This window comes from Hyperoodon ampullatus (genome assembly GCF_949752795.1).
Source record: "Hyperoodon ampullatus genome assembly, chromosome: X".
In the NCBI taxonomy this organism is placed as follows: domain Eukaryota; kingdom Metazoa; phylum Chordata; class Mammalia; order Artiodactyla; family Ziphiidae; genus Hyperoodon; species Hyperoodon ampullatus.
Genome location: NC_136913.1, coordinates 92,866,665 through 92,881,489, shown reverse-complemented (window position 1 = coordinate 92,881,489; position 14,825 = coordinate 92,866,665). Strand labels below are relative to the sequence as shown.

The following is a 14,825-nucleotide window of genomic DNA, read 5'->3' as shown; positions in this document are numbered from 1 at the left end:
TAGTTCCTTGAAGTATAGAGTTAAGTTGTTTGAGAGCTTTCTCCTCTTTTAATTTAGGCACTTAATGCTGTAAAATTCCCTCTTAGTATTGATCTTGCTGCATCCAATAAATTTTGGTATATTGTGGTTTCATATTCATTTGTCTCAAGGTATTTTCTAATTTCCCTTTTGATTTCTTCTTTGACCCATTAGTTGTTCTAGAGTATTGTTTAGTTCCCACAAATTTGTGAATTTTCTAGTTTTTCTTCTGCTATTGAAAGTGAGGTATTGAAATCTCCTAGTAATATTGTGTTGCTTTCTGGTTTCCTTCAGTTTTCTCAAAGTTTGCATCATATATTTAGGTGCTCTGATGTTGGGTGTATATATATTTATAGTAGTTATATCCTCCTGGTGAAATTGACCTTTTTATCATTATATAATATCCTTTTTTGTTTCCTTTGAAAGTTTTTGACTTAAAGTCTATTTTATCTTATATAAGCATGGCCAACCCTGCTCTTTTTTGGTTACAATTTGCATAGAATTTATTTTTTTATCCTTTCATTTTCAGCCTATGTATGGCCTTAAATCTAAAGTGAGTTTCTTGCAGACAGCACATAGTCAGATCTTGGTTTTTATTTGTTCAGCCACTCTACATCTTTGATTAGGGAGTTTAATCCATTTATAGGTAAAGTAATTATTAATAGGGAGGACTTATTATTGCCATTTATTAGTTGTTTTCTGTATTGTAGCTCTTTTGTTGCTCTTTTTCTTTCTTGAGGTCCTCCTTTGTGTTTCAATGAATTTTTGGTAGTGAAGTGCTTTTTTCCTTTCTCATTTTCTTTTGTGTATCCTCCATAGGTATTTTCTTTATAATTACAATTGAACTTACCCAAAACATCTTTTAACAATCTATTTTAAGCCGATAAGAACTAAGTTCAATCACACTTAAGAACTCTTTTTTGTTTTCTTGAATATTTCTTTTTTTTTATAGCATCCCATTCGTAATAGATGGAATATTTTCTCTTATTTCTCTGAGGGTATTAGTGATGGCTTTTTGAAGGTTTTTTTTTGTCCTTGCATAGTTTCTGTTTTCTCCCATTTGCTTTCATTTGTTTGTTTCTTCTGTTCTCTTTCACATTAGAGGCTTTTCTCAGATGCCTGATAATCTGTGCTCATATTTATGAGTAGGGGCCAAAAACAGATTGGAAGCTCTGAGCAAATGAGTGATCCTTATTGACTTTGAGCTTCACTTAAAGTCATCTGGCTCATCCATTTCTTGGAGAAATTCCCCATCCAAAATCAGCATTTTTAGATCTTTCCTCTTGGGGTAATCAGATTCCCCAGAGAAGACTTCAAAACTCTTGCATGGGAGGGTACCACCAGCATTGTGGGAGCCTAATGGGAGGAAGTGTTTGGGGTATCCTCATCATTCAGAATACATTATTTCTCTTAATCTCCTGGTTTTTAGGAACAGTATTCACATCCTCAACTGTATCTAGCTCTCCCTGTGTTCAGAGAATGAACCTCCAATATTCACCAAGATTGGGAGTGGTCTTTACCCAGTAGCATATTATAGGGGAGGTGTTTAAAGATCTAACCTATTTTTAAAGAGTTTTCAACCTACCCACCTTATCTTAACCCCAGATCTTTACATCCATTTCCAGAGACACCTGAATATATCAGTTCCTAAACTGTTTGAGGATTCTTAGGTGTAGATTGGGTTAGTTCCTGGTTTTCCCCACTGCTGGTTTAAGATTCAGCTTTCTTGAGTACACTCGTTCAGTTATTTTCCAGCTTCCAGAATATTGTTGCTATTGCCTCCTTTCCTTGTTCTTCCTTACCTTGTCAGTTTGTATTAAAAAAAAGTCTCTATAGTTTTTGGAGAGTTTTCTGGAGGGATTGAAATTAGATGCATGTGTTCAATCCACCATCTTTATCTGAAACTAACTAATCCCTACCACAATTAAATAGTTGTCTTACCTCCCTAATGTGTTATTTCTGGTGATCCTTGGTTTATATTAGGTGTTATACCTGAAGAACCTTAGCCCTCGGGTGACCGAAAGAGATCTTGTCTCATTATTCGCTCGGTTCCAGGAGAAGAAAGGACCTCCAATTCAATTCCGAATGATGACTGGACGAATGAGGGGGCAGGCTTTTATCACTTTTCCCAGTAAGTAGCTTCATCTGGATAATTACTCAGTTGTAGCATAAGTTCATTAGTGACTACTTATCCCCTCTGTCGTTTAGATATAGCACTTTGATTTCTCTGCAGCACATGAGAAGTATGTGCTTGGCCAAGCACATGGGAGGAAGGGAAGAGAACTAAGGAAAACATGTTTTTAATTTTTCTCTACTTTCCCTTCTGTGCTTCCTCTCCTCCTTTGACAGTGCACGACCACTTTACACCTTTGTCCTCACTTTTCCTCAGTCTTGGCACTTCCTACTCACGCCATCAAAATTTACTTTCACTTTGCTGAAAATAGTATTTCTAGTCCAAGTTATAATTATGTTAATTATTAATATATTGGTATTCTGATCAGAACACTCGTACTTGCATTATGCCCTATTCCTTTAGGACTAAGAGACTACAAGATATTATGCTATTATGCTATACTATGCTAATTCATTAGTAATTCATAATTAACTAGTAGGTGATATATTCTTTTAACTATTATTTGCATCTTAATACATGATTTCACTATCCTAAACCAAAGGGAGGAATAATACAGGCATATCTCAGAGATATTACAGATTCGGTTCCAGACCACTGCAATAAAGTGAATATCTCAATGAAGCAAGTCACATGAATATTTTGGTTTCCTAGCACATGTAAAAGTTATGTTTTTACTATACTGTAGTCTATTAAGTGTGCAGTAGCATTTTGTCTAAAAAACAATGTACATACCTTAATTTAAAAATATTTTCTTGGTAAAAAATGCTAGCCATCATCTGACAGTGCAGGGTTGCTAGAAACCTTAAATTTGAGGGAAAAAACTGCAATATCTGCAAAGCATAATAAAGCAAAGTGCAGTTAAACAAGTTATACCTGTATAGGAATTTCAGTTTCTATGACAGACCAGACTTTCTTTTTTTGGTGGAGGCTGGGTAGGAGCTGTGCCTTTTATTATCCCTAAAGTATCATCATTTATATACAGCCTAGTAATCTATTTAAAGGGAAGTGCTTTTACACATGAGCAGTGCCAAACTCCCCTGCATTCTTTTCATACAGCATTGTACCATCTCTCCTATCTCATTGAAGGTTTGTGGATCCTCAACGCTAGTGATTTTTAGTCTTTTCAAGTGTGAGAACCCTTTTTAAACTTATAAAATTACTTCATACACCCCCACCTAATATGATCCATTAATTGAAAAGATATGCAATAAAAAGGCTTTATACACTAAGTACTTCTAAATAAATAGCCGTTTTAGTAATTATACATGCATTTGAAAATTTGTAGTGCATACATATATGAGACATAAATTGGTTCAAGCTAAAAACATTGCTTGTCCACTTATGATTTCACAGACTCTAGGCAGTAATTCCATTCCTTCCTAATTTCCCACATCCAGGCTCTGAGACCCATAAATCAAATCCTCCTGCTATATGCTATATACTCTTACACCTCAAGCTTCCATATGCCTGCAAGCATTCTTAAACTTACTTATCCTAATGAGGGGTCCTACAACCACTCTCTGATCAAAAGAAAAAAGTAACAAAGTGTCCTCAATCCCCTGATAACTTCTTTTATTTGTCTTCCCCATTTTGAAAATGATTTCATTCTTACAGTACCTATAATCTGTTATCTAAGATAGAGGTTTGTGTATTATTAATTATAGCTTAACCCTCTTTAGCACACTGTCTGTATCCTTGTTTCTTTACATATATCATTGAATTAGGACAAGCTCTCAAACATCGATTTTAAGATTTTATTGTTGTTATTCTTAGCCATTAGTTTAATCTTGCTGAGTTATTACAAATTTGAGATTGTATAAAACACAATAAAATCAAATAATTATATGGCCTTATAGCCTACACTGAACTCCAAGGCAAAACAACATAAACTAGACTTGGAATAAAATCGATTAAGCCACATATAAACTGATGTTTTTTCTTTCTCTTTTAGATACAGAAATAGCATGGCAAGCATTGCGTCTAGTAAATGGATATAAACTACATGGGAAAATATTGGTGATAGAATTTGGAAAGAACAAAAAGCAGCAGTCAGATCTCCAGGCTGCTTCTCTAATATCATCTACTACAGATAATACTACAGAAATCAGTGGCAGCTAGAAGACATAAAGATTGCGAGTCCCAGGGGGTCTTTCTTGCATCAGAATCTAGGATCTAGGATTTGTATATAGATAGCAATTTATTTGGAATTGAAGAAGAGAAGCTAACTGAGGGAGAGAAAACTGAATTAAAATCCCTTTCAGCTTTTGGAAAGAATTGGTAGAAAACATTTTCTGTAATCAAACACTCTCTGGGATAGACAATATAATGAGTATGGAGGGTAGGGAATAAAGAGTATCATTTTCTCAGGATAAATTACAGTGGATTACTTCCAGGCATTTTTTTTAATCATTATAATTTATATGAGGTCTTAAATATTTGTCCCTAGAGGTAACATTCTTTCAAGACTGGCTCCTATATATACAAAACTAAAAAACTATTTAAGTGTTGAAATATTTATTTCTAGAGCCCATTTGTCCCTAATTTTATTTTCCTAGTTAATAAATGACCAAGACTCCAGGCCTAAACATCAGCAAATGCTCTTGAATGAGACCTATCAGCAGTAACAGTAGGTAGTTTTCATAAGTTAGTCAACATATTTAATGGACATTTCCCTATTAGGTTATCACTGTCTTCAAATAGCTTTATATTTTTTCTAATGAAAGAATTTAGATCAAAACATTAATGTTCTCATAGTCATTTAAGCTAGCTACCATTGAGTAATGATTGAATTCAAAGCAATAAACATTGAATCATTGTCTATTACATGTTAGGGATTAGATATATTAATTTTAGAAGAGGAACATACTAGCAAAGAATACTAAAGAGGGGTAGAAATAAAGAGCTCTCTAGAAGAAAGGCAGCCTACCCCAAATCCCCCAGTTGTTTGTTTGTAGTTGCTGGAGAATAGAAAGATGATATGATATAGAGGAAGTAGTCCAAACTTTGGAGTCAGACCTGTTTGAACTTCACAGCCATACTTACCACTCTGTGACCTTGGCAAGTCACTTAATCTGAGCCTCAGTTTTCTCATCTATAAAAATGAGGATAATAATACTACTTACCTCATTGGGTTGTGATGTTTAATGGGATAATTGTATCCAGGTTGAAGATCAGAAAGAAAAAAGAATGAAAATTTAACGGGATAAAGAACCATTAAGCACTCCAACATACTTGTAATGGGAATATCAGAGAAAGAAAGGAGCGGAAAAAATATTCCAATAAATAATGGCTGTAAACATCCCAAATTTGATGAGAAACATTATCTACACATCTGAGAAATCTCAATGAACCCCAATTAGGATAAACAAGAAGAAATCAACAAACATACCATAATAAGAATGCTAAAACCCAAAGACAAAAAGAAACTTTTGAAAGCAACATGAGACAACTGAAGCCACTTACAAGAGAACCTCAGTAAGAGTAATAGATGACTTCTCATCAGAAACAATGGAGGTGGCAGTGGGAAAACATATTCAAAGTGCTGAAAGAAAAAGACTGTCAATATAGAATCCTATATTCAATAAAGCTGTTTTTCAAAAATGAAGATGAAATAAAGACATTCCCACATAGTCAAAAACTGGGAGACTATGTTGCTGTCAGACCTGACTTATAGGAAATATTAAAGGAAGTTCTTCAGGTGGAAAGCAAGTGACCTCAGACAGCAATTTGAATCTACACATCTAAAAAATTATCATGGGTAAAGGTAATTATGTAATTATAAAAGACAGTCAAAATACATTTTTCCTTTCTTAATTGATTTATAAAGCTATTTTATAAGACAATATGTATATAGTTGCATTGTTGGATCTATAACATATAAAACTGTAATATATTTACCAATAACAAGACAAAGGAAGTGGGTGGAAACAAAGCTGTATTGGATTAAAGAAATGACTCTAACATGGTAACTCAAATCCATAGGAACAAATGAAGAAAATAGGAAATGGGAAATAAGGTTAATATAAAAAAGTTGTAAATATATACTTGCTCTTTCTTCTCTCAGCTTCTTTAAAAGACATAAAATTATATTAAGGAATAATTATAATAATGTATTGTTGGGTTTGTAATGTAGAAATAATAATGATAATAAATAATACCACAAAAAGTGAGAAAAGGAATAAGTTTATATAGGAATAAGGTTTTTATATCCCATTGGAATTTAGTTAGTATATAGGCTGAAGCCAATTAAGTTAAGATGTGTTCAATGCAAAAGAAAGCAAAAAGAGGAATGGAGAAACAAAAACTTGAGACATATAGAAAAGAAACAGTAAAATGGCAGTTGTAAGTCCACCTATATTAATAATAAATATGAATGGATTAAACAATCCAATCAAAAGGCAGAGATCATCAAACTGGAAAAAAAACCCAAGACTTACCTCTATGCTCTTTATTGGATTCACACTTTAGATTCAAGGATACAGACTGAAGATTAAAGGATAGAGAGAAATATCAGGCAAATGGCAACTATAAGAAAGCTGGAGTGGCTATACTATTATCTAAAGTCTATTTAAAATGAACCTTAAAACAAAAAATGTCACTATAGATAAAGAGTGACATATTGATAAAAGTCAATCCATCAGAAAGATATAACAATTATAAACATATATGCACCTAACAACAGAGTACCAAAATACATGAATCAAAAACTGAAATGAGTGGAGAAATATAAAAGTATACAATAAGAGTTGGGGAATTAAGTACCCCATTTTCAATAAGAACTAGACAGAAGATGAACAAGGGAATAGAAGACTTGAACAATGCTATAAATCGACTAGACCTTAAAGAGACTTATGGAACACTTCACCTAACAAGAGCAGAATACACATTCTTCTCAAGTGCACATGAGACATCTCTAGGATAGACCATATCACCTACCATAAAACAAACCTCAATAAATTAAAGTGGATTTAAACCATGCAAAGTATGTTCTCTGACCACATGGAATGAAGTTAGAAATCAATAACAGAAAGTTGGGAAACACAAATATGAATTAGACACACTTTTAAATGACCAGTGGGTTAAAGAAGGAATTACAAGATTAATTTGAGATGAGTGAAAATGAACACACAAAATGCCAAAACTTCTGGGATACACCTAAAGCAGTGCTTAGAGAGAAATGTATAAGTACAAATGCCTGTAACTTAAAGATAACATATCAATAACCTCACTTTACACCTTAAGACACTGGAAAAAGAGAAGGAAACTAACTAGAAAAAGCAGAAGGAAGGAAATAAGAGATTAGATAAATAAATGATATAGAGAATAAAAAGTCAACAAAACCAAAAGTTGGTTCTGTATAAAGACCAACAAAAGTGATAAACCTTTCAGTAGGCTGACCAGGAAATAAAGGAGACTCAAATTACTAGGATCAGAAATGAAGGCGGGAACATTGCTACCAACCTTATAAAAATTTAAAATAAAAATTATGAAGGAACACCATGAACAATTTTATGCCAATAAATTAGGTAACTTATTTGAAATAGAAAAATTCCTAGAAATACACAAACTACTGAAACCAATTGTTGGGGGGGGACAAAGAAAATCTGAAGATAACCTGTAATAAGTAAAGTGGTTAATTAGTAATTTTTTTAAATACCCATAAAGAAAAGCATAGGCTCAAATGGATTCTTAGATTAATTCTCACAAACATTAAAGAAGAATTAATGCAAGTTCTTCAGAAACTCTTCCAAAAAGTAGAAGAGGAGGGAACACTTCTGATATATGCTACAACATGGAAGAACCCTGAAAACGTGCTAAATGAAAGAAGCCACTCCAAAAGACTATATATTATATGATTCTAAATATACAGAGACGGAAAGTAGATTAGTGGTTGCTTAGGGCTTCGGGTAATAGCTGAAGTGTATGGGATTTCTTTAGAACTTGATGAAAATGTTCTAAAATTGTGATGATTGTACAACTCTGAATATACTACAAATCATGAATTGTACACTTTAAATGGGTGAATTTTATCTTACCTGAATTATATTTTAATAAAGTCACACACACAAATACTGAAATGTCCATCAGTATGAGAATGGATAAATTATGGCACATGCATTTAGTGGAATACTATACAGGCATTAAAATAATGGGATATATCTATTAATGCATTCTGACCTGTATGATGTCCAGGATTTTGTAATAAGTTAAAAAGTTTTATATATATATATATATGTGTGTGTGTGTGTATATATATACATATATATATACATATACATATATATATACATATAGAATACTTTTTTATAAACAAAAGCATTTGTGTATGTATGGTATATGTATATATAGATATTTCTGAATAAACTTAGGAAAAAGCTGGGAAATACACATACCAAACTGTAAACCTTTTAGAGGTGGGATTGGATAGGCTGAAAGGGGACTTGCTTTATAAAATTTTTCAAGTGTGATTTGGGCTGATTTTTACTTTTTTCAGTATTTTTTTAAATAAAGAAAATTTTAATATTCTGCCAGTGACTTGGCTTCCAGAATATTTGTCAGGCCTGCTCTGAGGATATCATCTAACTATACTCAGGACAAACATCTATTCCTTTGATATACTGCTCACTTAGGATTAACTCCAATTTTAAATATAGTTTAAAGGACAAGAAGTAAGTTATACTGGTATAACCTCTTGCACATGTTACCCAGGAGCATACTTCTAAGCTGGACTTTTCAGAAGAAATTTCTTCCTGTTGGGTATAAAATCTCACCTCTGCCCTTTACTAGACCTGCAGACCATTAACAATAGAGGAAAATAAAAATGGAGGATGTCCCTCAACTGGTGCATAGATAAACTGTGATATATCCATACAATGGAATACTACTCAGCAATAAAAACTATTATGAACTATGATACATGCAACAACTTGGACGAATCTCAAATGCATTTTGCTAAGTAAAAGAGGCCAAACTCAAAAGGCTACTTACTGATAGATTCCATTTATATAACATTCTAGAAAGGATGAAAATATGGGAACAGAACAAATCAGTGGGTGACGGGTTAAAAATGAGAGACTGATTACAAAAAAGTAGCATAGGAATTTGTTTTAATAATGGAAATTATCTGTATCTTGATTATAATTACATGAGTGTATGCATTTGTCAAAACTCCTAGAATTGTACACCAAAAGGAAGAATTTTACTGTATGTAAATGTTTAAATAAATGTAACTTATAATGGAAGAAAGAAAAAGTTTCTCAAAGTCATTTCCATAAACTATTGTCCCTATTCTGTGGTCTTTTGATCACTATTGAAGACTTAAAGTCACTTGGCTACTATTCCTTATTTTCTGTCCACAGGTCAGCAGAAATCATCAGTTTAAAAAATCTATATACACATATACACACTAACCCACCATAAAAAAAATCAAAAGACAAACTGGAAAATAATTTGCCACACACAGGAGCTAATTTCCTTAACATAGAATGCATATAGTTTTATTAATATACAAAAGTCAAGAATCCAACTAAAAAGTGGGTAAATGAAAAAATTTATAGAGAAACTGAAATATAAATGACTGATAAACTAAGAAAAATGTTCAGAGTAGTAGTACAAATTAGGACAATTAGCTCTCTTTTTTTTGCTGCATCTTTTTAAAAAAACCTTTTGAGATTTATAGAAAAGCCACATAAATAATAAAAGAGTTCCTATATATCCTTCATCTAGCTTCCCCAATGTTAACATCTTACATAACCATAGTACAGTTATCAAAACTACGAAAATGATTTTTTTTTGGCTGTGTTGGGTCTTCATTGCTGCACGAGGGCTTTCTCTGGTTGCAGCGAGCAGGGCTACTCTTCGTCGCAGTGCACAGGCTTCTCATTATGGTAACTTCTCTTGTTGCAGGGCACGGGCTGTAGGTGTGTGGACTTCAGTAGTTGCAGCACACGGGCTCAGTAGTTGTGGCAGGTGGACCCTAGAGCACACGGGCTTCAGTAGTTGCGGCACACGGGCTCAGCAGTTGTGGCTCACAGACTCTAGGGTGCACAGGCTTCAGTAGTTGTGGAGCATGGGCTCAGTAGTTGTGGCTCGCAAGCTCTAGAGCACAGGCTCAGTAGTTGTGGCACACGGGCTTAGTTGCTCCGCGGCATGTGGGATCTTCCCGGGCCAGGGCTCGAACCCGTGTCCCCTGCATTGGCAGGCAGATTCTTAACCACTGCAGCACCAGGGAAGTCCCGGAAAATAATACTGATGCAGTACTCTGAACTAGTGTGCAGACCTTATTTGATTTTTTTCTGTTTGTCTCACTAATGTCCTTTTATGATCCAGGATTCCACATTGCATTTTATTTTCATATATCCTTAATCTGTCCCCAATTGTGACAGTTCTCACTGGTCAATTATTTTATAGAATGCCCCTAATTGAGGTTTGTCTGACATTTTCTTATGATTAGATTGAGGTTATGCATTGTTGATGAGAATACTACCGAAATGGTGTTGTGTCTTTTTTAGTGCATCATATCAGGAGATACCTGTTGCTGACATGTCTTAATACTGGTGATGTTAACTTTGATCATTTGGTTAAGGTACTGTCTGCTATGCTTCACTTTAAAGTTAACTATTTTCCTCTTTATAATTAATGAATATCTTGTAGGAAGACACATTGAGACCATTCAAATATTCTGTTTCTCATCATACTTTTGCCCACCAAATTTAGCATTCATTAGTGGTTCTTATGGTGACAATTACTGCTGTGGTGTTTACCTAATGGTGATTTTCTGTTTCTTCCATTTTATCTATATGTATTCATTGAAATTCTCTGAGGAAGATGTCCCTTCTCTCCGATTTATTTACACATTTACTTATAACAGCATAGACTAATGGATGTTTATTTTATTCTATGACTTATAACCTAATACTATCATTGTTTTGTTGTTCAAATTTGTTCCAGCTTTGACCATTGGAAGCTTCTATGTCATTTTGACATGTCCCCATTTTTTGATTACTTCCTTATTTTCTGGCACTACAAGATGTTCCAGGCTCATCTTGTGTATTCCCTACCCCAGTGATAGAATCAACCATTTCTACATGGTGCCCTAGTTCCATTTATTGGGAAAAAAATAAAGTATTTAGAAACCAAGATCTGGGCACTAGCTGTCATGTTTGTATAACCTGTCTGAAGGTTAATATTATAAAGATTGATAACATCAAATGTTTCCAAGGGTATGGAAAATAGACACTCTCATACACGTTGGATGAGAGTATAAATAAGTATAACCCTTTAGGAGGACAATTTGGCAGTATCATTTTTTTTAGATAATAAAACATGGCAGCTTTATTCACGAAGCGTGGATGTATAAACAAAATAAGCAAGTCTACATGGCCTCTAAACTAAACAATTGCAGCAAAGAAATAATCTTTCATAAGAAAGTTTTAGTGTAAGTGAAGAATAGATTGTCTACCCAGAAAAAAAAAACAGTACAGGAAAAAGGAAAGCTCTTACCACTAAATGTAGGCAACCCCCAATTTTTTCTCTCTCACACACACACACACACACACACACTGTATTTTATTTTTACAAGAGATAAATAAACTGACACCAAGCGTTGTAAATGGATGACCACAACAAAAGCAATGATTGCAATTACCAAACACGAAACACACTCATACTATGTCATAATATTGACATTCAGTCCAGTAATCCTCCACTGTAAACAGCTCCTTTACTTTGCAGTGAAAATTGATTTGTATATTTCTTGCCTCTGAGTCCTTGTGGGATTTTTTTTTATTCAAACAGAAAGTCACAAAAAATATAATCATCCTCATCAGTTCACTGAGTCCCATGTAATTAATTTTTTTTTGTCTTGATCTTTTGTTAGCACTTTTATGAATTCGTCAGTTTTCCATTAGAGTTCTGAAAATGCTTATTCATTCAGTTCAGCAGTATAGTCAGTTACCAGAAACCTGTACTTGTCAGAGTCTTTTCCATGAGTTCCTTGAAGATGAAACCCTTTTACAGGAACATTTTTGCAAAAGCATCAAAGTACACCCAGAACTGTCTGTAAATGACAAAAGACTTAAAAATGACCATGGTTATAGATTTGATTAAAGTTCATAATAATGCAATTGACGAGGAAATTTAGTTATTTCTGAGATATACATTTTAAAGTAATAACTAGAATTATGACTTTTAACATTATACCAGAACATATAAAATTTTTAGGAATTTCATGTAATTTCTAAAACATTTATATTAACATATTTCCATACAAATAACCCAAAGACAGTTTAGTATTAGTTGATTTTTTGTTTGTTTTTTTATACTGCAGGTTCTTATCAGTCATCAATTTTATACACATCAGTGTATACATGTCAATCCCAATCGCCCAATTCAGCACACCACCATCCCCACCCCACTGTGGTTTTCCCCCCTTGGTGTCCATACGCTTGTTCTCTACATCTGTGTCTCAACTTCTGCCCTGTAAACCGGTTCATCTGTACCATTATTCTAGGTCCCACATACATGCGTTAATATACGGCAGTATCTTTTAAAAATTTAATTGTGAAGATCTAGAAAATCTACTTCTAGAAGTCCGTTATACAGAAATACTTATAAGTGTGCTCAAATATATATATATATATATATGCACAAGAATATTTTTTGCAGTATTGTAATAAGAAAAACCTTGAAACAACTTAAAAGTTCCTCAATAGGGGACTTATTAGTTAAGTAATCAAATTGTAGCACAACCATATGATAAAATATCATGTTGGCATTAAAAGGAATGAGACTGATCTATGCATATTGATATGGACCTTTGCTTCATATATTTTTTTAAATTATTTATTTGGCTGTGCCAGATCTTAGTTGTGGCATACGGGATCTTTAGTTGTGGCATGCAGGCTCTTAGTTGCGGCATGCAGGATCTAGTTCCCTGACCAGGGATCAAACCCAGGCCCCCTGCATTAGGAGCATGGAGTCTTAACCATTGGACCATCAGGGAAGTCCCTGCTTCATATTTCATTGAGAATATAAAAGAAATCACATGAGGACTTCATCTTTTTATCACCAAATCTACTGTCTACTTACATTTGTGCCTACATTCTAGCTTCCTCCATTGTGGTTAAGAGTGTGGGATCTAATGCCATGTTCAAATACTGACTATAATTTACTAGCTGTGTGACTTTAAGTTATTTAAACTTGCTGTGCCCTAGTTTTTTCATTTTTAAAATTAATGAGGGTAATAATAGTATATACTTCATAGGGTTGTTTTGAGGATTAAATGAATACCTGTAAGGTGTTTTGAATAGTATCTGGTACATACTAAGAGCTCAATAAATGTAAGATTATCATTACAGTGAAGTACCCCTGGTCCTATCAAAGGCCATCTCCTTTATTTACACTTTGGATTCCAGTCCCCTGATTTCTCAAGGCTTAACACAAGTAATTATACTGTCTGTGTCACCAATCTATTATTCCCATCAGCATATAAATATGTTATAGTATGTCCCATTTAAAAAAAAAACTTACAATACTTCATATTCCCAAACTATAGCTCCATTTCTCTATTCCACTCAGCACAATTTCTTGAAGTTCTCTGTAGTCATGGTCTCCACTTCCATTTTCTCCTAAATCTGTTTCAATAAGACTCTGTTCTTTACTACGTCTTTGGTAACACCTCTCCCATCCATCTTGCGAAATCAATGGTAACTTCTCTGTCCTCATCTCAAATGCTCAGCTGCATTCAATGCAGTTTACCACTTCCTCTTTCTTGAAACACTCTTCTCTTTTTAAAAAATGTATTTCAGGTGTACAGCATTATAATCTGATATCTGTATATACTACAAAGTGATCACCACCACAAGTGTAATTATCATCCATCACCATACAGTTGACCTCCTTCACCTCTTTCACTCACGCCTCCAACCCCTTTCCCCTCTGGTAACTGCTAATCTGATCTCCGTATCTATGAGTTTGTTTTTGTTTTATTTTGTTTGTTCATTTGTGTGTGTGTGTGTTTTTAGATTCCACATATGAATGAAATCATACAGTATTTGTGTTTCTCCATCTGTCTTACTTCACTTGGCATAAGACCTTCAAGATCCACCTGTGTTGTCACAAGTGGCAGGATTTCATTCTTTTTTGTAGCTGGCTAATATTCCATTGTGTGTGTATACCACATCTGCTTTATCCATTCATCCATTGGTGGACAATTAGGTTGTTACCATATCTTGGCTATTGTAAATAATGCTTCAATGAACATAGGGGTGCAGTTATCTTTTTGAATTACTGTTTTCATGTTTTTCAGTTAAACACTCAGAAGTGGAATAGCTGTGTCATATGGTAGTTCTATTCATAAGTACTTGAGGATCCTCCATACAGTTTTCCATAGTGGCTGCACCAATTTACAATCCCACAAACAGTATATGAAGTTTTCCTTTTCTCCACATCCTCTCCAACATTTGTTATTTCTTGTCTTTTCAATAATAGCCATTCTAACAGGTATGAGGTGATATCTCATTTTGGTTTTGATTTGGATCTCCCAAATAATTAGTGATGTTGAACATCTTTTAATGTACCTGTTGGCCATTTGTATGTCTTTGGAAAAATGTCTGCTCAGATCCTCTGCCCATTATTTAATTGGATTGTTTGTTTTGTTGTTGTTGAGTTACAT

General features: G+C 33.9%; 1 protein-coding gene across 1 annotated transcript in view; it reads left to right on the top strand.

Annotated features, from left to right (window-relative positions):
- The window catches only part of RBM41 (RNA binding motif protein 41), a gene marked incomplete at both ends in the record, with an annotated part of 63,670 nt that extends 59,400 nt beyond the window's left edge, over window positions 1-4,270 (top strand). The window contains 2 exons of the mRNA XM_079727450.1: window positions 2,002-2,149; window positions 4,104-4,270. Of these exons, the coding sequence (XP_079583576.1) occupies window positions 2,002-2,149; window positions 4,104-4,270 (315 nt within the window). The remainder of the gene's footprint in view (window positions 1-2,001; window positions 2,150-4,103) is intronic.
- Between the last annotated feature and the right edge of the window lie 10,555 nt (window positions 4,271-14,825).